The sequence below is a fragment of the Stegodyphus dumicola genome, chromosome 9 (assembly GCF_044657685.1).
Source record: "Stegodyphus dumicola isolate Sdum_Otavi_A_Nest chromosome 9, ASM4465768v1".
NCBI classification, from domain to species: Eukaryota; Metazoa; Arthropoda; class Arachnida; order Araneae; family Eresidae; genus Stegodyphus; species Stegodyphus dumicola.
The window spans coordinates 188,976,853-188,998,867 of NC_140776.1; the positions used below are offsets into that span (position 1 = coordinate 188,976,853).

General features: G+C 32.8%; 1 protein-coding gene across 1 annotated transcript in view; it reads left to right on the forward strand.

Moving 5' to 3' along the window:
• Positions 1-22,015, forward strand: part of LOC146995585 (uncharacterized) — a 518,442-nt gene that overhangs the window by 489,143 nt on the left and 7,284 nt on the right. The window contains exons 19-22 of the mRNA XM_085823152.1: positions 3,154-3,191; positions 5,742-5,796; positions 20,211-20,239; positions 21,039-21,071. Of these exons, the coding sequence (XP_085679278.1) occupies positions 3,154-3,191; positions 5,742-5,796; positions 20,211-20,239; positions 21,039-21,071 (155 nt within the window). The remainder of the gene's footprint in view (positions 1-3,153; positions 3,192-5,741; positions 5,797-20,210; positions 20,240-21,038; positions 21,072-22,015) is intronic.

A 22,015-nucleotide genomic window follows, 5' to 3' on the forward strand; every position in this document is an offset into this window, starting at 1 on the left:
CGGGAATGAGACTAAAAAGCGATAGCAAAATAATTCGTGCAGCTTCCCTAAGTAAAGATGACTCAAGCTGCTGATAAAATTCCCACCTGAAAACTACTCACAAAATTTCCCCCCAAAACAATGTAAATAGAAAACATATACAACAGATGTTTTCTCCTAAGATGGATGTTCTGATGCGTAATAGCATGAGATCGCTAAAGGCGCAGTGTTGCCACTAATGGAACACCCCATTATATTTAATGATTCTGCACATGCTTTTTGTATGAAAAATGTAAAAAAATATATAACAAGTGATATAGAGTACAGCCATCAAAATTATACAGAATTTTTTTTCAAACAATTTTTTTTTTTTTTTTTTTTTTTTTTTTTTTTTTTTTGTGTTGCCAAAAAATATAGAAAATAAGTGGATTTTAATAACACATCATAAATGAAAATTCTGGGTCTCCTTGTGATATGCTGCCATCTACTATTTAAAAAGAGAAGTTTGAAGTATATTATAAAGGCATTTCAGCAATAAGTTGCCTTCCCCCCCTGATTATTTTCAACCAAAAAACGTTACCCATATGAGAAGATATGATGTAGTCTATCAAAGTAAAGATAATGCTGTGATAAATCGTGAGATGAAATTTATGATGATTCACTAATGACTGAAAAAGAATTTCTGGATTTATTGGCAGATTCTGAATTGAATCAGTATTAAGGATTAGAATGAAATTCTTTAAAAACTTTGTACATATTTAAAAATTTTTTGGATTGGATTGAATTATTTAATTATGGCAAATCACACAGGGGCTATCTGCCAAAAGGGAGGAATGCCTTCATGGAAGACTTTCTAAGGGAAACTGGCTCGTATACCATTACACATGGGGAAAACCACGAAATCGACCATACAGCCAGCACGTTCTGAAGCAAATGCGCATTTAGGAAGGTTGCTAGTCAAATTAGGCTTTTTTAATCTCTTGAAAAACTCTTTATGAATGACATATTCGTTGAGAGATGAGGAAGCAGTCAAAATATCCTATACATATATATAGAAAATAGTAACTGAAATCTGACAAAATTTGCATAGTTTGCGCAGCATTACCTAAAGCAAATGCCATGGAGTTAAAATAACTATTGCCAGTTTGGGTATGCCGTCTTTATTCATTGGCATCTGGTCATACGCTTGAGGCATAAAGCCAGAAAATTTTCTTTATTGTTTAAATTTGAGCGTAAAATCATATTGATGCCTAATTGGATAGTTGTCTGGAATAGTGACAGAATTTAATTTAATGGTAGTTGTCGCAAGGTCACCAAAGACCCATCCGATTTGTTTTACCATATGCTGAGAGCTACTCCAGCAGCTTTTAGAAGGACTAAAATGCCTTTTTGTACTAAAGTGAAATCTGGTTTTGGAGCAGCGAATTTATAAGGCACTAAGGCTTCTAAACTTAGCAGCTACTGGAGAATCTTTAGTTTTGATTACGTGTGTATTTCATGGATATCCGTATCCAAAACCTGTTTTAAAACATCCTCAAAGAGAGAATCCTATTTTAAGTAAGTATATAAATACATGTAAATTTTATAAAACTGTAATTTTGGTTGCAATATCTGGAGATATCTCACCATCTGATGCAGCATCAGCTGTCAGTTGTTTTTGAGATTTAAAATTAACAGCTTCATTAATTCATTTTCTTCAAATTAATCATTTCTAGATTATTATTAAACACCAATTTGTAAAGAATAAGCAGATTTTTTTTTTTTGGGGGGGGGGTGGTGCAGTTAAAATCATGCAGCTTCTTTACCTTCCAAATCTTCTATTTTCTATTCCATTTAGCATTTATGTTTTGAGAATGCCCAGAAAATCATTTATGTCTTGCTGACTATGAGTTATGAAAGTGATGGCTTCTATGTATGATTTCCACTGCAGTTTTGCCCACCTGTCATTTTACACGGGAAATTCAAAATATCCAGACCGATCACATCCATGCTTTCCTTTATACGTTATTCTCTGAAGATCAACTACGTAGCAAGATCACTGTCCCCTTTTTTAGGTTTGGTTTTTCAAGCAGGCCTTTGAAGTATATAATTATGAAATAGAATATTGTATCTGCCCTCCTTCATCCTCTGGCATGAGCATTTAATAAAGATTTGAGAGGCTATTGGGTGTTCAAGCTTTGTGCTTGAAATTTGCCTACAGTTATGCTTTCGAAATTAGGTACTGCTTCACAAGAGGGCTTGATATTCCATCAAATGCTTCTGCTCTATGTTGCATACAGTGTGTCAAAAAGAGGGATCCATCCTCCTATTAATAAAGATGTTCTATGTCAGAGGTGTTCTTCACATGCATTCTTATTTTGTACCCCTCCTGATTTTATACTCCATAGGCTGCAATAATAAAAAGTAAATTTTTTAACAGATAGTGGTGGATACACCATATTTATAACATTCACAAGAATATACAGTATTTATTTAAGCACAGGCAGCAAAACTCACAGCAAAAATCTATTTATTTGAGACTAAGTTTTGAGAAGCTTCAAGCAGATTTTGGGAATTCCGGAAGGCCTGAGTATCGGAGCGAGAAATTTCTGGTATGGTGTGATTCCGAGGAACAGCCGAGCATTATTTTCCTGGATTGATTAAGGAGCCTCTGGGAAGTACATAACATAGATTGGGAACCACTGCTTTAGAGATTAGAATTTGCTATCAAAATTGTGTTTCTATTTATCAGAATTTTACATAATGTAAGGTATATACTTCTAACATAGAAAACAGCTGTTATCTGGCTTTCCACAATATTAGGCTTGTTTCTCTACCCCCCCCCCCCAAAAAAAAAAAATTTAAGATGTTTGTAATTGGTTTTAAGTCGCAGTAATATTAATATAATGATATATTTTTCAGTTAGTCTCCCAAAAATAAAACTTAAAATCATATTGATAACTAATTCTTTAACGCAGCAGTTGTCATTCCTTTAAAGAAAAGAGTGTTTATTGTTGTTTCTGCAGCTTTGAATTTTATTATGTCACCAATTGCTCTTGCCTGAAAATATATGTATACAAATAAACAAATAATTTCAGTAGCAAAAAGAGCTTTTTTTTCGCTCAAAATCAGTACATCTTCCTTTAAAACGTCAAATAATAATTTTTTTTTTTTTTTTTTTTTTTTTTTTTTAAGCTTACTGGGACCAAGCCCTCCAAAAACAGATAAAAGGAGTATGTATAATTTTCATGAAACTTTTCTAAATATTATCCATTTGATTTTTTGTTGATGTTGTCATCTGAGAGCAGTGGCCTCAAACATAGCATCAAACAAACACAAACATCTTTCTTATTCCAAATAATTGTAGTATGTTGAATCAGTGATTAACTTACATAAGCTAAAAATAAATTAGTTCCATTGTGAATTTTTTTCCGATTCTTGTACTTATTTTTAATGATAAGTAAAATAATGTAAAACTGCACGCTGAAAAATTTAAATATTGAACTTTGTCTTCAAAGTAATGGTAATTAAATTGCTGGAAATACTTCTGCAAGCCGTGTGAAACTGCTTCTACATGCAGCCTGCAGGTCACCAGTTTGAGACAACTGCTGTAGAAAAGTTTTCTTTTTTGTCAATATACTTCATTTTGAATTTTATTAAAATTAATCAGATTGGAACATTAAATATTTTTGTACAATTATATAACATATTTTTTCACTTTTTAAATGTACAGAAAATACATAATATTTCTCATGTCAGTCTAAATGAATATTCATCTAATTTCCTATAAAAAGTTTTGCTTTTCTACCTGGGCTATGTCTATAGACCAGTGATGGCGAACCTGTAGCATGCGTGCCACAGTCAGCATGCAGAACCTCATCAGCCGGCATGCGACTAAAATATTACTTCCTTAATCAATAACCACAATAAAATGATACTATGTAATTTAAATGAGTATTTTAGTTTGTTTAGTTAGTTTAAATAAGTATTTAGTCTTGAACGTTTCACTTACTAACTGATCGCATAATGCCACTGACACAGGGCCGAAGCCTATATATAAGCTTTTCATTTATCGCCACAGAAATGATATACATATCTATTGACCCAATTTATGACATTTCAATTGTTTGGGCCAGTCATATTACTCGTTACACAGCAAAGAATATGCCAAAGTTGAAGCAGCTAATGTTTGCTAAATGAATTCAAATTTATTGCAGACTGCCAGTGAGTTTTAATACTTTCATTGTTAAATAGATTCCACTTTTCACATCTCAGCATCCTGTTATGAATAATTCTAGTGTAATATATAAACAGAATACACAAATATAACGGAAAAACATGCGATCTGATAATATAACAAAACACGAAAGCTTAGTAGAGAAGCCAAGCTTATTCACATGCGATGAGCCAGAATAAGCCCGATAAAGCCGAAAAGGAGCACATGAGGTCTAAAGTTAGAAGTTTAGCAAAGAGATGTCTGGGTTAATGGTTACTGCTATCCTCTGTTCCCATTTGGTAGCCATAGATTGTTGATTCGTGAAAATCCAATTCCTTGCTATTGGTTAATAATGTTGCCTCATTTTAGTATATGATCAATTTATATTTAATGCATCATTTTAAAATTTTGTGCTTTTCTCTACTCCATGTCTTGAAACCCTCGCAAATGAATCTAGCATAAAAGGAAAAATTCAACATTGATAGTGCAAGATCATTTCAAGAGACCTGGGCAGATTGACAAATCAGCATCTTTGACAAATCAGCTTCTTGTATGTCATTACCACTGCGCTTAGATTTTTTGGAAGGCCTTTTTGGCTCAGGGTTCTCAACATTCCCAACACAATGAGTATTAGATACACAATTTACATCAGTTTTAACATTGCATTTATCTGATTTAGCACTTTTAGCACATAGAGAAATAACATTATTAGCAATATTAGTAAAAAAAAAATTCCTCAGAATTGAGCACACCAAAAGATTCATGCTTACCTTTGAACAGTTGTACGAGTCCTTGGGGATTCCTTTTTCTTATGAAAACAACTAAGTTTCGTTTGTTTTTCATCTTCAGTCTTAGCACTAGCCAGTATCTCATCAATATCCCAATTCCTCTGACTAATGGCATTTTGTAGTATGCTAATTTGTTGAGCAACAGTGACATAATCATTTAAAGATTGAGTATTTCATTTAGTAATTCAATCCAGTTATCATCAAGCAATGCATTTGCATATTTATGTATTTCATCAGGTAGCCCTACCACGTGATTACGAACAGCAGCAGCAGCATCCATTTTGTTGAGCGGAGGGAATTCATTCTCCTCCATCACATATGTTAATAACCAAAGTCACAGCTGAAAATTAGCACACACAGCACAAAATTAACTGCACACTCATTCGGTTTAATCCACGGGAGACTGAGAACACTGAGATAGCACAGCCATAAAAAGAGCTTGAAAACAGCATAGAGTAGCTTGCTCTGCTCAGAACATCAAGCACTTAAAGACTCTCTTCTCTTGACCAGCATCTATACTATACATGTTTCCACTTTTGTGGCCCATAGGCTGTTACTTGCATTGTGTAAAGCTGTACAGAAGCTCTGGTGTAAGAGAGAATTTTTTCCGGTAAGCAAACATCAATACAAGTGCAGATTTCTCATAAAAGCACACTGGTGTGAACTGTGATAAAGAGAAGAATATTTATGTTAGAGATTATACGAAGTGCAATAAACTGCTCTTAAACTGTTTTTATTTCAATGCAAAAATAATTTATACAGCATTCTAATTGTGACAGGCACTAAAAAGTGTGACAGCAGTGAAGGCTTCTGCGGAAGTTGTTCTTAACTCAGGTAATTGATAGCATTTTTTTTTTTTTTTTTTTAGCATATACAGTAGTTTAATGTTTTATATATGTGGGATTTTAAATCCATAGCTTATTATTTTTCCTCGTGCGCTGTCTAAATTTTAGCTGTTGACTGCACGAGTGAAATTGATAGAACTCTCGCCCCTTTGTTTTATGAGAGGATATGCAAGATGATATAGATGGGGTATTAAGAGATGTAAGACGTTATAGCTGCCATGTTAATAGATATAAGATGTTATAGATATCGTGGTAATAGATAAACGATGTTATATATTTTGTATTAATAGATGAACTATATTATAGATGTATTAATGTTTTATTAAATGTGTTTTGTTTGAATATGAATTGTGATTTCGAAACTAAAGAACCCACATATATATTTAGTGTCATTTCCATCTGTTTTTAACTCAATGGTTAGTGCAGTATTTTCTGTTCGACTTTTGTTAATATTGTAATGGTTATAAAAGTTTGTGTAAAATAAGCTCTCTTGTTTCCACTTCCAAATTAATAATTATTAATGGCCAAGAAACATGGAGTTAATAAAAGTAAGTGAAATTACTTATAAAATACAAATTACATGTAATGTCAAATCCCACAGATAGTATGAAAAAGTTAATCATAATATAAGAAAATAAACAATGGCAGTAAATGCTTTATTCCGTGAAAATAAAACTAAAAATGACTGAAACAATGACATTTCATATTTCCAATCAAATTCCATTGTTCTGAAAGTGACGATTTTGATACCTTAAGGGTCTTGAGAGAATGTTGATGTCATGAAGCGAGTCTTACTAAACGTATATTCTGAATATCTCTAACATGTTCTGTATTACAGTGCCATCACTAGCCATAGCAAATATTTTCTAGGCCCACCGGCAGCCGAGCGTTAAAAATCGCTGAACTTTGGTAGTTCGGTCCGAGGTTCAAATCCCGCAAACGGTCTGGCTGCATGGGCGTTTTCGGGGTTTTCCCCGATGTTTAGCATGTATAAGAGCCAGTTTCCCTTAGAAAGTCCTCAATGAAGTTATCCCTCGCCTTAGGCAGATAGCCCTAGTGTGCTTTTTCGTATTCTCAATACACCAAGCATTTTCTTCCTCTAGGAAATCATGGTTCATTTGATGTGTCTTCATTGTCAGCAATAAAAATAAAATCCTCTCAATACCTCCACGGGAAAATTTCATATAAGGTTAAAAGGCCCATTTTCGTAATGTTGGCTTATCACAGTGCTTGCATCGGAGACAGACACGAGATGAGAGTGGTCCTTGGGCTCTCTCGTGACCTTCGTGTACCTCGACACTTAGAAGACATAGCACGAAACTGCTATAACTGGTTCTAAAGATAGCAATGATTATAATCAGTATTTAACTAAGTGCTTAATTTATTTGCATTTCATAGTGGAAAAACCTAAGTTCCAACATTCTTATTTAAAATGAGATAATGATCTAACAAATAACATATATGACTGTAATATTTATAAAACTTGAATTATGTAGTGTTTGGAAGTATAAATACCAAAAGAAAAGCAATAGAACTGTAGTTGGCAATTAATAAAAATCTATCTTTTTTTTTTTTTTTTTTTTTAAATATTAAACAATCAAAATGCAATTATTGTGGATTACGGATATTTAGTAGTAGTGCTGAAGTCTTAAAATGTGACTAGATCTACCCAAATGTTGTTACCTGCGAATTCTCTCACGTGATTGAAGATGAACACAACCAGGGAAGGGTATAAAAGACCCATTTATTGTTCACAAAATATTTAACATTTGGCTCGGAATTGCGTGATTACAAGAAATATTGGCCACTTGCAGTGAGAACTTAAAACAGGAAGTAACAATAAATTTAAAGTAAAGAGAAGTGCCAGATTACACGATTCAATTTAAGCTAACAGGTAGACTCAGAAATCTACACAGGCAGAATACTAACTCAACCGCAAGAATGCGTAGCCACTTTTAAGTTTAACTACAGGTAGAAACCATTAACCTTCCAGCACATGCACTTGGCAATTTTACATGAGCACGTGTGTGCCATATTTTTTATGACATCTGTTATTATACCATTTTTGACACGAAAAAGGACAGAAATGAGTGAATATTGGTAATAAGTTTGTTAAAACATAAAATATTAACCTTATTATTGCAGAATACAAATGATGTCACATTTAAATGATAGTAAATTCTTTTTAAACACTTATATTAGTCAGGTGGAAAAGCAATGATGTATTTTACTATAGAAATTTTAAAAGGTATTATTTAATAACTGTATTTTAAAATCCAAGCTAGTTTTAATATTCGTCTGTCCTGTTGATTTATCGTCGGATCGAAGATAACTTCTCAGAAAGAATAAATCTCTTGTAGTACATCTCAGTTAGCTATTTCAATTCCAGTGCCATCACTTGAGAACAATTCTTTCGCATTTACATGGTATCCTTTTTTTATTTCCATCATATGTAACAATCTCTGTCTTTCGAGTATTTTATCTTTTAGCAAACTTATATATTTATTTGTACATTCTAAAATTTCATCAAGCATATTTATATCAACTATTTTAAAAAATGTTTCTATTTCATCCTTTACATTGTAATGTATTTTGCAGTAATTTACAAAACAGACAATCTTCTTAATAGAACATAAATTTTATTTCTAGTTCACAGTGATAGACAAATTTTATACAATTCTTAAGTGGCAAAATTTTCATCCTACTCCTTCTTCAGAATACTAATCTTTTTTTAACAATATCTCTCGTTGTTGAGTAACGGTTTGATACAAATATGTCGTTGCCACTTCAACAATAATTATACTTATTTATTAAATAACAAGATATTACAACCTCTCCCCCCTCCTTACTTTTTTTTTTTTTTTTTTTTTCAAAACAACAATATCAGCACAATACAGAATTGAAATACAAGATGTAACATAATAAGATACACTAAGGAAGAGAGGAAGGAACAAAATATTTTTTTTATCTACATAGAGAAACAAATTATTTAATCAGGCCAGGGAGTACGACTTAATGCGTCTACATTTTTATGGTTTTTACCACTTCGATGAACGATCGTGTAATTGTAGGGTTGTAGTACCAGTGCCCATCTCATAAGTCGTGGATTTAGACTCGCATTATTTTTGAGCCAAACTAAGGGATTATGATCGGTCATGATGAGGAATTTAGTATGCCCGTCTAAATAACATTGAAGTTTCTTTACAGCAAATATTATGGTGGCGCATTCCTTTTCTGTGGTGCAGTACTTTTTTTTCAGTTTCTGTAAACTTCTTACTGAGGTATAATACTGGATGTTGATTGTCTCGTTCATCTTTTTGAGCTAAAATGACACCCATACCAGAGTTTGACGCATCAGTTTGCAAAATAAACTCCTTATTGAAATCAGGTGCATGTAGTACAGGCCTTTGAGCTTTAGCTCTTCAAATGCTTTTGTGCACTCTTCTGTCCAATTTATTTTCCCTTTCTTTAAGTTTCCTTTCAAAGTTTCTGTTAAAGGTGCTGCGATAGATGAGAACATGGGAATGTAATGATTAGAATATCCCGCTAATCCTAAAAATGCTCTGACTTGACTTTTTGTGGATGGCACTGGAAAATCAAGAATAGCTTTTACTTTCACTTCACTTGGCATTCTTATACCACGACCTACAATATGTCCTAGATATTTTACTCTATCTTGAGCAAATTTACATTTTATTGGTTTAATAGTTAAACCAGCGTCCTTTATTTTGGACAAAACGGCTTTCAGGTGACTTAGATGTTCTTCCCAGGTGTTTGAAAAGATTGCCACGTCATCTAAATGTGGAACAGCAAAGTTTTCACAACCGTGAAGGATTTCGGCATCATTTTACTAAATGAAAATGGTGCATTTTTAAGTCCGAAAGGCATCTGTAGAGGTCTAAATGTGCCAAAACTTGTAACAAAAGTGGCTAATCTTTGAACATTGGGTGTTAAAGGTATTTGCCAGTATCCCTTTGTTAAATCCAAAAGAGTTATATATTTTGCGCCTGCTACCGTTTCTACTCGTTGTTCGATGTAAGGCAAGGGGAAGAATTGTGTTTTAGTCAATTTATTCAATTTTCTATAGTCGATACAAGGTCTTGGATCCCTCCTTGCTACTTCTACTAAAATCATAGGAAAAGTGTAATCTGAATCTCCTATTTCAATTATTTTATGCTGAAGCATTTTATCAATTTCTGTTTTTAATATATCCGTTTGTCTAGGAGACATTCTGTATGGTTTACAGTGGATTGGGGTGTTTTCTGTCAATTGAATATCATGCGTTATTAAATGAGTTTTTCCAGGTTTATTAGAAAAGATTTTTTAAAACTTCAGCAGCATATCATGCAATTCTTGAATCTGTTGTTCATTTAGCTTATCACTTAAGGAGCTGTTTTCTTTGATGTCCTCAAAATCGAACAATGTTGGTTCAGAGTCAATTGTTGGGAAATTTTCCTCCATATCATCAATTTCAGACTGATCTTCTGTAATCATAAGGTTAACCGATTCTGCTCATCTATGATAGGGTTTTAGCATGTTAACATGGTAGACTTGGTTAAAGTCATTTTTTTCTTCGAAACTCACAACATAATTAGTTTCGGATAATTTCTTCTCAACCTTCCCAGGACCTTTCCATTCAACTGCTAGTCTGTTTGGTTTATTCGTTGATACAACTAATACTAAATCCCCTTCAGAGAATTCTCTTTTTATAGCTTTACGATCGTACCACACCTTTCTTTTGGTTTGCATTTCCAGCATTTTATCTGTAGCCAGCTCTTTGCATCTTTTTAACCAATTTATCAATTGAAAAACGTTTTCAACAACATTATTTCCTTTGTCTTTAGGATTCATCCATTGTTCATATAATAATGTTACAGGTGTTCTAAGATTTCGATCATATACTAATTCTGCAGGTGTAAATCCCGTACTCTCGTGCGTTATTGTTCTTAAAGCAAATAGAGCTGCGGGAACTTGCTTCTCCCACTCAGGGGCTGCTTTGATACATAAAACTTTTTAAATTTGTTTGATTGTTCGGTGAAATCTTTCAACAGGGTTGCTCTGCGGATGGTGTACTGAGCTTCTAGTTTCTTTTATTCCAAATTTTTCTACAAATTTTATGGCTAGATTGCTCATAAAGGAGGTACCTTGATCAGTTTGTATTTCTTTCAGGAAACCCATTCTACTAAATATTTGTAACACGGCTTCAATTACTGACGTTGTGCCAATATTAGGAACAGGTACAGCATCCGGATATTTTGAAGCTAAACAAATAGCTGTAATTAAATATCTATTGCCATTCGGTGTTATTGGTAAAGGACCGCATGCGTCAAAGTTAATTTTTGAAAATACTTCTGCAATAATTGGTACTAAAGTCAAAGGTGCTTTGGCTTTATCATTAGATTTTCCCACTCTTTGACGTGTATCGCAAGTTTTAACATACTCTTCTATTTCTTTATAGCAATTAGCCCAGTAAAAGTATCTTGTTAATCTATCTTTAGTTTTCACAACGCCTAAATGTCCAGATGTGCTATCATGACATAATGACTTTATTTGATCCCTATATTTTTCAGGAATAACAATTAATTCCCTTTCATTTCCATTTTTATCTATTTTCCTTTTCACCAACAATCCGTTTTCTTTTACTTTGAAATCATTTGTCTTGCTGGAATTTTCATTTTTAGCTTCGTTAAGCAATGACGCTAGATCTCTGCTTTGATGCTGAGATTCAATTAATTCCTTTGAATTAACATTAATCACTTTCTTAATTTCCTTGTCTTCCTCATCAGCTTGCGGTAAAATATCTTCGTCAGTGTCAATAAACGTCAATTCTTCTAGTTTCTCCATTTCAATTTCTCTGCTTCGATCATCTTCAGGAGATCCTTTTACTTGAGATCGTGTCAAAACCGCATTTATTTTTCCTAAATTTAAGAATGATTTACTTTTGAACAATTGGGCAATTTTGTTACCCAATACATATCTGCCTGGATCATTTGTAACAACAGCTGCCTTTGTCTTTATATGACCAAGTTCGCAATTAATTTCAACTTCCGCTAACGGTAGACACACTAAATGGTCATTTAAAAGATATTGTACCCAGACATGTTCTCCAGTCATTTTTGCGTTATCTATGTAGTTCCGAGAAATAACATCAACAGTGGCTCCTGTGTCTCGAAGAATAGGCATTTCATACTCATTCACTAAACCGTTAATTGTATATGTCTCTAACAAATCATCATTTGAAGATACGCAATTTACCTTTTCATTTGGTTTTAAGCGAGGACACTGAGGCTTAAAATGTTCATATGATCCACACTCGAAACATCGTGGTCAATATCTTTTGTCATATAAATTTTCTTGTTTTTTTTTTTTTTTTTTTTTTTTTTGAACTGATTCCTTTGCTGATGATCTTTCTTGTATTTTGAATCATCCCATCTATCAGAATGCTTAAAATGAGGTGGATGCTCTTATTTTTTTCACAAAATTATCATAACGCGGTTTAAATGATCCTTTGTTAAATTTCTCAGTCTGATTGGTAGAAAATTTCGGTTTTATTGTTTTTCTCACATCTTCAAAATTTTCTTAACCATTTCAGTAGGTGAAATGATGGTTGTCCATTGATCCATAAAATGTTCTTTGAAATCAGGAGAAGTACGCTTTTTTATTTGATCAACCAGCATGAGATCTTTTAGCTGTTCAAAAGTTTTAATGTTTAATCTGTTAAGCCATCCTTCTAAATAATTTTTTAATTCATAGTAGAAATCATACCAAGTACTTTCAGTAGATTTTTGGTGTTTATTAAATAGTTGTCGAAATTTTTTTGCAGTCAATTTAAATCGTTGTAACAGTAAAGTTTTTACATATTCATACTTTTTCTCTTCCTCTTCTGGTTCTCTAGCAATAAGCTGAACAATGTCAGGAGGCAGTAATGAAATAAGTTGAGTCACTTGATTTTCAGCAGGTATATTCATTATTTTAGCTTGATGCTCAAATAACACCAGGAATAAACTTATTTCATCTTCTTTAGGGTTGAAACGTGGCATGACATCGTGAATTCTGATTTTTAAAGGCTGCTCAGGTAACTGCGTAGTTTCTGCCGGCTGTGCTGTGGCAGCCATTGCTTCCAGCTGAAGTTTCTGTAGCTCAAAGGCTCTAATTCGCTCTTCTTTTCTTTTTTCTCTTTCGCGTTCCCTTTCTCTTTCTTCTCTTTTGCATTCCTTTTCTCTTTCTTCTCTTTCGCGTTCTTCTCTTCTTTCTCTTTCTTCTCTTTCTTCCCTTTTGCGTTCCTTTTCTCTTTCTTCTCTTTCGTGTTCTTCTCTTCTTTCTCTTTCTTCTCTTTCGCATTCTTCTTTTCGTTCCCTTTCTCCTCTAATTGCAGCCAGTAGTTCTCAAGTAAACTCCTCATCATAATCGGGACTTTCAGTAATCAGTTTATGCAACTGAGCAATCTTAAATTCAGGTTTCACGGTTAAACCTAACTCTTCTGCTAGTGCTTTTAAATCCTGTTTTTTACTCCTAGCTAAGAATGACATGTTGACACAAGTTACTTTTAATAGGCTTCCTTTTGAAATTCAATCTAAAAGCTCGTACTTGTATTAAAAATATATAATTTCTGGCGAGATTTAATTTCTCGAATACGAAATTCACACTAACCAATTGGAGAGAATTATTTAAACAACTTTGCCAGGTTGGCACAAAATAATTTAATACTATGTCGGGTTGACGTTTTAACTCACTATTCACAAGCCTCATTAGCTATAACTATATAAACACCTTTGCCAGTTCGGCAATACAATGGAATTTTACCAACGTCAGTTTGACGATTTTACTATCTATCTCCACGCCTGGTTGGCAATAACAAAAACAATTTTTGCCAGTTTGGCAATACAACTTTTAGAATATACAATCTGTAATACGTCGGGATGACGTTACTATCTACCACACGCCTGGATGGCGAGAACTTAGACTTTGCCAATTCTGCAGTATAATCAATTCACTCTACGTCAGTTTGACGTTACTACCTATTTTCACGCGCCTGCTTGGCAACAAATTCAAAAACTCAGCAGTTTATATATATATATATATATATATATATAAATGCCGGGATGGCTTACACATATCAATTATCAACATAAAATTTCAATACAAATAAAAGTAAAGCATAAATAATAATTTCAAAATACTTCTTTACCACGAATATCAATTATAAATTTAAGCTGAATAATTTGTGGGTCAGTTATTTTAAACAAAATCTTACACGATAAACTATAATTCTGAAATAAAGTATTAAAATTCAATAAAAGCTTTTTTTAAGAAAACCAAAAGTTAATCTTATCTTCAGAGATCAGCAGTATCCTATTTTTGACAGTTTTTGCTCAGACGTAAGTTACAGAAGCACAGAAGATAACCTTTGAATGATCCGCTTAAAATCTGGCTTTATAACGGCAGACTTCTTACATCCATTTCTCCTTGAAATAAAAAAAAAACTTGGCAATTGGTATTAGCAAACTTGTTCTAAAAAATTCAGTAAATTTCTGGGATTAGGAGACCAGCACCATCGAAATTGATAATTGCACTCCTAATTTCCAGTATCTCAGTGGAACCTCCAATTTATTAAGACTGTAATGTATTTTGCAGTAATTTACAAAACAGACAATCTTCTTAGTAGAACATAAATTTTATTTCTAGTTCACGGTGCTAGACAAATTTTATACAATTCTTAAGTGGCAAAATTTTCATCCTACTCCTAGCTGTAAAATCTTCAGAATACTAATCTTTTTTTAACAATATCTCTCGTTGCTGAGTAATGGTTTGATACAAATATGTCGTTGCCACTTCAACAATAATTATACTTATTTATTAAATAACAAGATATTACAACCTCCTTGGCATAGTGTTTTAGACCAGATAACGCTCACAATATTCATCTTGTTTGTCTTTGAGCAGTTTGTCTACTTCTGATTTTGCCACTTAGAAGATTTATCCTCCCTAACATAGAATATATCAGGGTTGGCCAAGCTTTATGTCAGTAAGAGCCGCACGTTTGATTTCAGGAATGTTCGAGAGCCGCATCTAGATTTTCTAAAAGCCACAAATTCATATTTACATCATTATAGAATTAGTGGAGGAGGTTCTAAATAGAAAGAGATCCCTGATAACTTTGTAAAAAGAGTCTAAACTAATTAATTACTTCTTTTTGGACACATCTAGATTTTCTAAAAGTTTGTTTACCATATTTCATACATATGTTTTATATGCATGAGCCACACAAATTGTCTGCAAGTGCCATATCAGGCTCGCGAGCCGCACTTTGGCCACCCGTGGAATATATCATCATCCTTCCATTTTTCTATATCATTATTACTATCATCATCTGAAATATAATGTTCAGATTTACAGCTGATATTATTTATCTCTATATTTTCCTTACACCTATCGCTATTATTCTCGCATCCAAAGGTTTCTTTGTCTTCTTTTTCTTCATCAGATAATTCTTGAAGAATGCAAGCAAAATCAGCTGGTTGCACTTTTTTTTTTTTTTTTTTTCCCTGTGAAAACCGATATAAAAATTATAGAGTCAAATTTATACAAATTAAAATAATACACGTCAATTAATAACAAAATTACAAAATATTTGAGAAAAAAATACTTTCCTAATTTTCAGCCACAACCATGCGCATGTCGTAACTTTTAAGAAGAAGCTGCCACATAGCGCAAAAGCCCAGTAATAAAACAAAAATGTCATATGACTTCCTGTTGGCGTATTCCATGATGTGGGGAAGGGTTGAAAGGAGAAATAAGAATGACATTCAGACGTCTCAGCCGCCATATGCGAGAAGTATGCATTAAAAACCGAATTTGTTGTAAACTTTGTGCATAGTGCGCATGCTGGAAGGTTAAACATGCATTCACAATAGCAAAAACACCGTCTAACCTTTTATCCTAAATACTCTCGTTCACCCTACTTTGTTTGCAATGTGGGGGAAAGCTAAGGGAATTCAGGAAAGGTTCACAATGTAAAATAAGTATTAGTAAAAATAAACAGAACCCCACAATATGTAGTCTACATTTTAGTTTAATGGTAGATTACTGTGATTATTTCATATGGTTTTTGAAACCAATACGTGGTACTAAGTTTTGTACATTAAAACCTGCACTTGTTAATGTTCATTGTTGCACAATGAAACTTTTTTTATCATTTACAGTACAAAGTCCGAAATCTGGACGTCCGTTATCCGGAATGATCTAAAAGCCAGATTTCAAAGCCACAAACATTTTATTATTATTATTATTATTATTTATTAATGCTTTACACATGTGCATTTGATTTTTCCTTCCATAATAAAAGGTGTGGAGATTTTCACTTAAAAATTCCGATTCTTAATTTCACTTAGGCAATAAATAAAATACCTCGTTATGGAAAAACAATCATGTAAGCATAAATTTGTGAGATTGATTAATTGGCTCCGTAGCTGAGTATCTGCTTGGCATACATCTCAAACTGAAACATTCACCTATTTTATATCCCTGATGCCGACCTGGCGAGTCATTATTTATTATATTTTGCTTTCATCACTGCATGTTTATCAATAAATGACAGTTTCAGTAATAACTCATGCTGTGATGTGTAAACTTTTTTTTGTATTAATAATTGAATAATAACAAGAGTACGGCAAACGTTTATGCTAACATTATGCTTGGCAGTGATTATAGATTTTTAAATGCTCTAAGAAATGTTGACGAGAAAAAATTCAATGAAAATTTCTTTTCATATGCTAAAAATAGATTTTATTAATGAAACTCATAGGCCAAAAGATTACATTTAGTGCTATTTTAATTAAGAATAACTGATGTGTTATTCACCATAAGCCCAGAAGCATCGACAGAATTTAGGGAAGACTAAATTTTTGGAATTTGGGGAAGCACCAAGGGGCAAAATTAAGGGATGAGAAGTTTTTATGATTTAGGGAAGGCACTGGGATCCAAAGTTTACGCATGGTGAAAATTTAGAACTTAGGAAAGTGCTTTGTAGCAGAATTTAGAACCCATAGAGACTGTACCAGGTGGTATCGAGCCCCAGCCCTAGATAAAGCCTTAACATTTATTCAGGACTCGGATTAGTTTGAAACATGTGCAAGAAATAAACATAGGTGTAGTAAATAGCTAAACTAATACAATTCAGGCTTAATTCAATATGCAATAGGAGCTAGACAAAATTTAGCGAAACAACTTGGCTTTCGTTGCCAATCTTGTGATACATAGCCAATAATCTATAATGGACGCTATTAAGCTAGGCTAAAATTATCTTTATTGATTCTAATTAATAAAGATAATCATTCAATTAATGTAGCAGACTGCACTGCTCCCTGATCTTCTAATTTGATCCAGCTTATTATTTTTTGCAGACTGTTATTATTACGGGAATTTTATAAAAACTAAGCTTGAACTTTCGATTATGTCGAAAAGAGTTTCCAATTCTGGATTTGCCAAAGGATCTACAAAGCAAAGCATGTTTTGATGTCCATTAAACATAAATTTAAACAATTTACATTGAAAGAAATGTTTAATAAAGCAAACAAATAAATATTGAGCTTTTTTTGTAAATTTTGATACTCTTTAGATCATAATTATTCTTTATTTCATAAATTATGATTTCATATTTTTAATTGTATAATTTTTGCATGCCATCTTACCAGATTTAAATTGATGATCTGTTGTCCAGAAAAATCCGGAATCGCTGAAGTCCCGACCATTCCGGATTTCGGACTTTGTACTGCATTATGAATTTCATTGCACTCAAATATAATGAAATCATGAATTTTTATTCGGTTTTCTTAATATCGCTTTTTATTATATATTAACTAATGTACACCTTGCCCCCCCCCCCGAAAAGGGAGGGGGGACAGTTCTATATCTTCTGCTCTATTGGACCGATGGTCGAAATTTAACTTATGTTTTCCATGTCTCAAAAGTGCGACTTGACATGTATTAGATTTATATATAGCATTCTTCTAGCATAAATATATTTTGAGACAAAATTGGAATACCTGCAAAAAATGAAAGTTTTTATTCAAAATTTCCTAATATATACGTGACTTTTTTGAAATTTTGGCGCGTTTTGAAGTTTGGCATATTCATTAACCCTTTCCAGCACGCTACCTTTTAAAGTTGGAGTTTTGATTAAAAAAAATAAAAGATCGGCAGTCTAGGCCTAGAGAGTTGTGAAGATAGCACTTATCGTTTAATTCTGTGGGTGTGCCCAAAGTAGGCACACTGATTGAATAGAGTTTCAAAAAGAATTCTGAAACGAACATTGTTGTCTATGAACTGACCGATGAGATGCAGAGAAACAAAGAATACAGACTCTCAGTTGTCCTAGATTATCGGTGAGCTCGGTCTAGGCACACCTAGGGTTTACCGTTTGATTTTATTTCAGATTTCAAGGTTAAACATTAAAACTAATGTAGAATAAGGAGATTACCATACAGCCAAAAGAATAACAGAAATTTATTTTCAAACAATTCCTTTTATACCCTAAAAAAAAAAAAATTGGAAGATCTCTTTGAAAAATGAGGGTCTTAAAACTAAACATGGCTAAGATATATGGGCTGGTTTGTGTTGAGCTGCCATCTACTATAAATAAAGAAGGTTCAGAGTAACCTATAAATCCTTTTTCATTCAATTTTTCTGTGCATACAGAAGGAAGTTTTTAGGTGTGTCCACACCGGACACACTGTGCCGCAAAGCGTTAAAGACATTAAATAATGAATAATATGCATGAATGTATGCATGTTTCTCAGTAACCTAGAGTCATCCAATTTTGAATATCATAGTCCTTCGCCCGAAAAACCAGGCACACGAACATTTGCATTTTCCGTTACTTAAATATGCATTATCTAAACATGGAGAAAATCTTTCAAAAACTGCTATTCATTCAGTAGCATAATGAAGCTTTGTTTTTTCATTTAACGTTGGTATCCCAAATATGAAAAAATAAAGCCATGAAAACTTAATAATAAATAACATAAGTTCAAACATTCCTATTTATAATAGGTTTTGGGTATAACGCATGAACACGTTTAACTGATTTTTGAATGGTAATAAAGAAGCAGTGCTGTGAGTTGTGAATACTATTAAGAAAGTTGTAAAACTTCATTTTGGGATTAATGTTATAAAAATACTTTGTTGTGCTCTTTAAATTTTTGGTTAATTTGAAGCAGAAAACTTGCTTTCAGTTAAAACTTTGGTATAACTGTTGAAATGAATGTTTGAAAATATATTTAATATTCTTACAAAATGTTCAGCTGCAGTAAGATAGGGCAAGGCGGATTTAGGGTTGCCAGAAAGTGGCAAGGGAAAGCAGGTTAGTTGCCTTGGCACAAAATCTTCCACATGCCGACAATGTTGGCAATATGCCGTGGACTGACGGAGAACATTCTAGAACAAATTCTTACCGGTTTGACATGAATGTTCTTGAAGGCAACCCAAAAGCTATATAACCCTGCTGGTATGCGAAGTAGGAGTGTCTCGTAGTCTATCGAGTTGATGTATTCTAACGTCGAGGTGTCTAGTCCGAGTATTGTGAGTTGATGCATCGAGTGCATCACGATTCATAGCTCGGATAGTCTCGATAGTACGTAGAGTTCCGAGAACAAACCGAGTCGGGAGCCATTCTCCGGTGTTTCACCGTGAGGCTTTCTTCACCTTTATAGCCTGAAGTCTGTGTTGCTGATTGTTTTAGCGTTATTTGTCGTAGTTTTTCAGTGACTGTAAACGTGTTTTTGGAGCTGTCCTAAGTAATACTGTCTAATAAATTGTGTTTCCATTCTTCATCAAATGTTGTTATTCGAAATCCAAATCTACGAACTCGTAAGTACCCCACAATATTTTGATGACAATATTGGAAGAAATTAAAAGGTCGATAGATTTCATTGCCAAATAGTCAACTATTAATTAGATGCATTTTAAGAAATAAGGACTAAATGCTGATTTTCTCCTTTATATTATGCTTTTCGTATTGTTTTGTTATAAATATTCTAAAAATGCAGTAACAACAGATATTATTAAAGGGAAGGTCTCTCAATACCATTTCTGTTTGAAATGGAAATGAATGGAATTAGGAGAAAAATCTGTGTCAAAGTAAGAGTGAACTGATGATACAGAGGAAGTACTGTTAATTTAAAATAAATTTACCCTTTGATTTGTTTACAATTTTGGTTTTTATTTATTTATTTACTTTTTAAATGAAGTGTTTTTCCCCCAAATCCATTTCATTGTTAGATTCTATGTTAATGTTAATTTTTTATTGAATATGCATTTTTGTTATTCATGCACTGTATACATACAATTCAATTCTCTCTCTCTCTCTCTTTTTTTTTTTTTTTTTTTTTTTTTTTTTTTTTAAAGTTAGGGCAAGTCTCTGGGGGCCAGAAGAGGTAAGAACAATTTCCCCCCTCAACATTTCTCTAAAGCATGTCTTTAAAAAAAATTCATGAATTTTGATTTATTTTTATTTTAAACATTCAAAATATATTTTCATTGTTACAGCAGTATTTTTAACAGTGGAATTTAGTATTTTTCTTGAGTATTGTGTTTAGGAAATTCCTAGCAGATTTATTATTCTTTTTAGTATGGAGATTTAAAACTCGCAAAAGTTTCTATTTTTATAAAACAGGAATATCATCAGTGGTTCTTTGAACATCATAATACTATCTAAGCAGTTTCTCTTTTCAAATTTTAAAGAAAATTTACCGTATACGCTCGTGTAATACTCGCACCCCAACTTTACAGATATAATTTATGTTAAAAAAAGTGACCCACACAATGTCTGCTCCCCAAAAACTAAAGCATTTCTTACTTTAAAATATATATTTTTTAACATTCCCTTTTTCCCTTCAGTCAATATCATTTGTTGATAAACATCTTTAGAGAAAGAATATGCATTTGTTTTGTCTTTGGTTGATGCCAGGATGGAAAGCAGAGACTTTCCTGGCTTTCTGGTATCCAGTCATAACATGGGTGCAGACACGATAATAAATGAAGGCATTCCAAACAAATTTAGTAATACTTTGTAGTGGTGATACTAAAGGTTTTCAATTTTTGTTTAGATGGCACAATTAGGTAAAAGGTTGAGAACCACTGCTGTAAATGTTTGACATCTGATTGTAAATTTAAGAACTATTTGAATATGTGCGTTAACTATTGAAAGTTTAAATATATTTGTTACTTTTACAGAGTGTGAAATCACCTCCACCCCCACCACCCAAAGTAAGTTTTGTATATTATACTTCATATATATTATAATGAGAATAAGTATCTCTCAATTAAGAGTATGAATGTAAAATTTTATGTAACTTGGTTATTAGCTTTTTTATCAGTAGTCAACTTAGTGTAGGAGCTTTTATTAGACATCGGTCCTCAGTTTTAACTTGCCAGTTGAAGTTAAGTCTTGCTTTTTGAGAGCATTATTTATGTTAATGTTTAAATAATGTAAAATAATGTCCTTTATGGTTATTGCAAGAAATCTTCTTTTTCTTTTTTTTAATAGAAGATAATTTTGAGGTGTGTATGGATAAGTTCTTCATAGTATATCGAAATGAAGCAGTAAAGAAACATAAAATAATAGCCGAAGATTTTCCTATAAAGCTGTGTGAGAAAGTCAGTTCAAAGATCTTAAAATATCTTACGCTGTTGTAAAGCTGTGAGCAGCTTGGAAAATGATTTACTTTATTCTGTATCCTAACGGAGTTTAAGCCTCATCTGAGACTTTAAGTAATGACCGACATAATGCATCGTTTGTGCAACTGCCTTTCTCATCCTCTACAGCTATAACATCTAAAGAGTAGAAAGATTAAACACGAACACTGACATAATGCATCGTTTGTGCAACTGCCTTTCTCATCCTCTACAGCTATAACATCTAAAGAGTAGAAAGATTAAACACAAAAGACATGAAAGGTATTTTCTTGATTATTTATTGTTACTAAGAAGATCTTTGTAGGTTTTTTTTATGTAATATCTTAGCGGCACATTATTGCTGCACTGATCTCGTAGATATATATATATCTGGTACTTCTTTAACACAATGTCTTTCAATTTTAAGCATATAGAATTACAGATCTGTAAAACTATTTGAATGCTTAATTAATACAGAATAACAAAATAATATCAAGAGTCATGTTCCATTCATTAAAGCTCCAGTTTTCATTTTC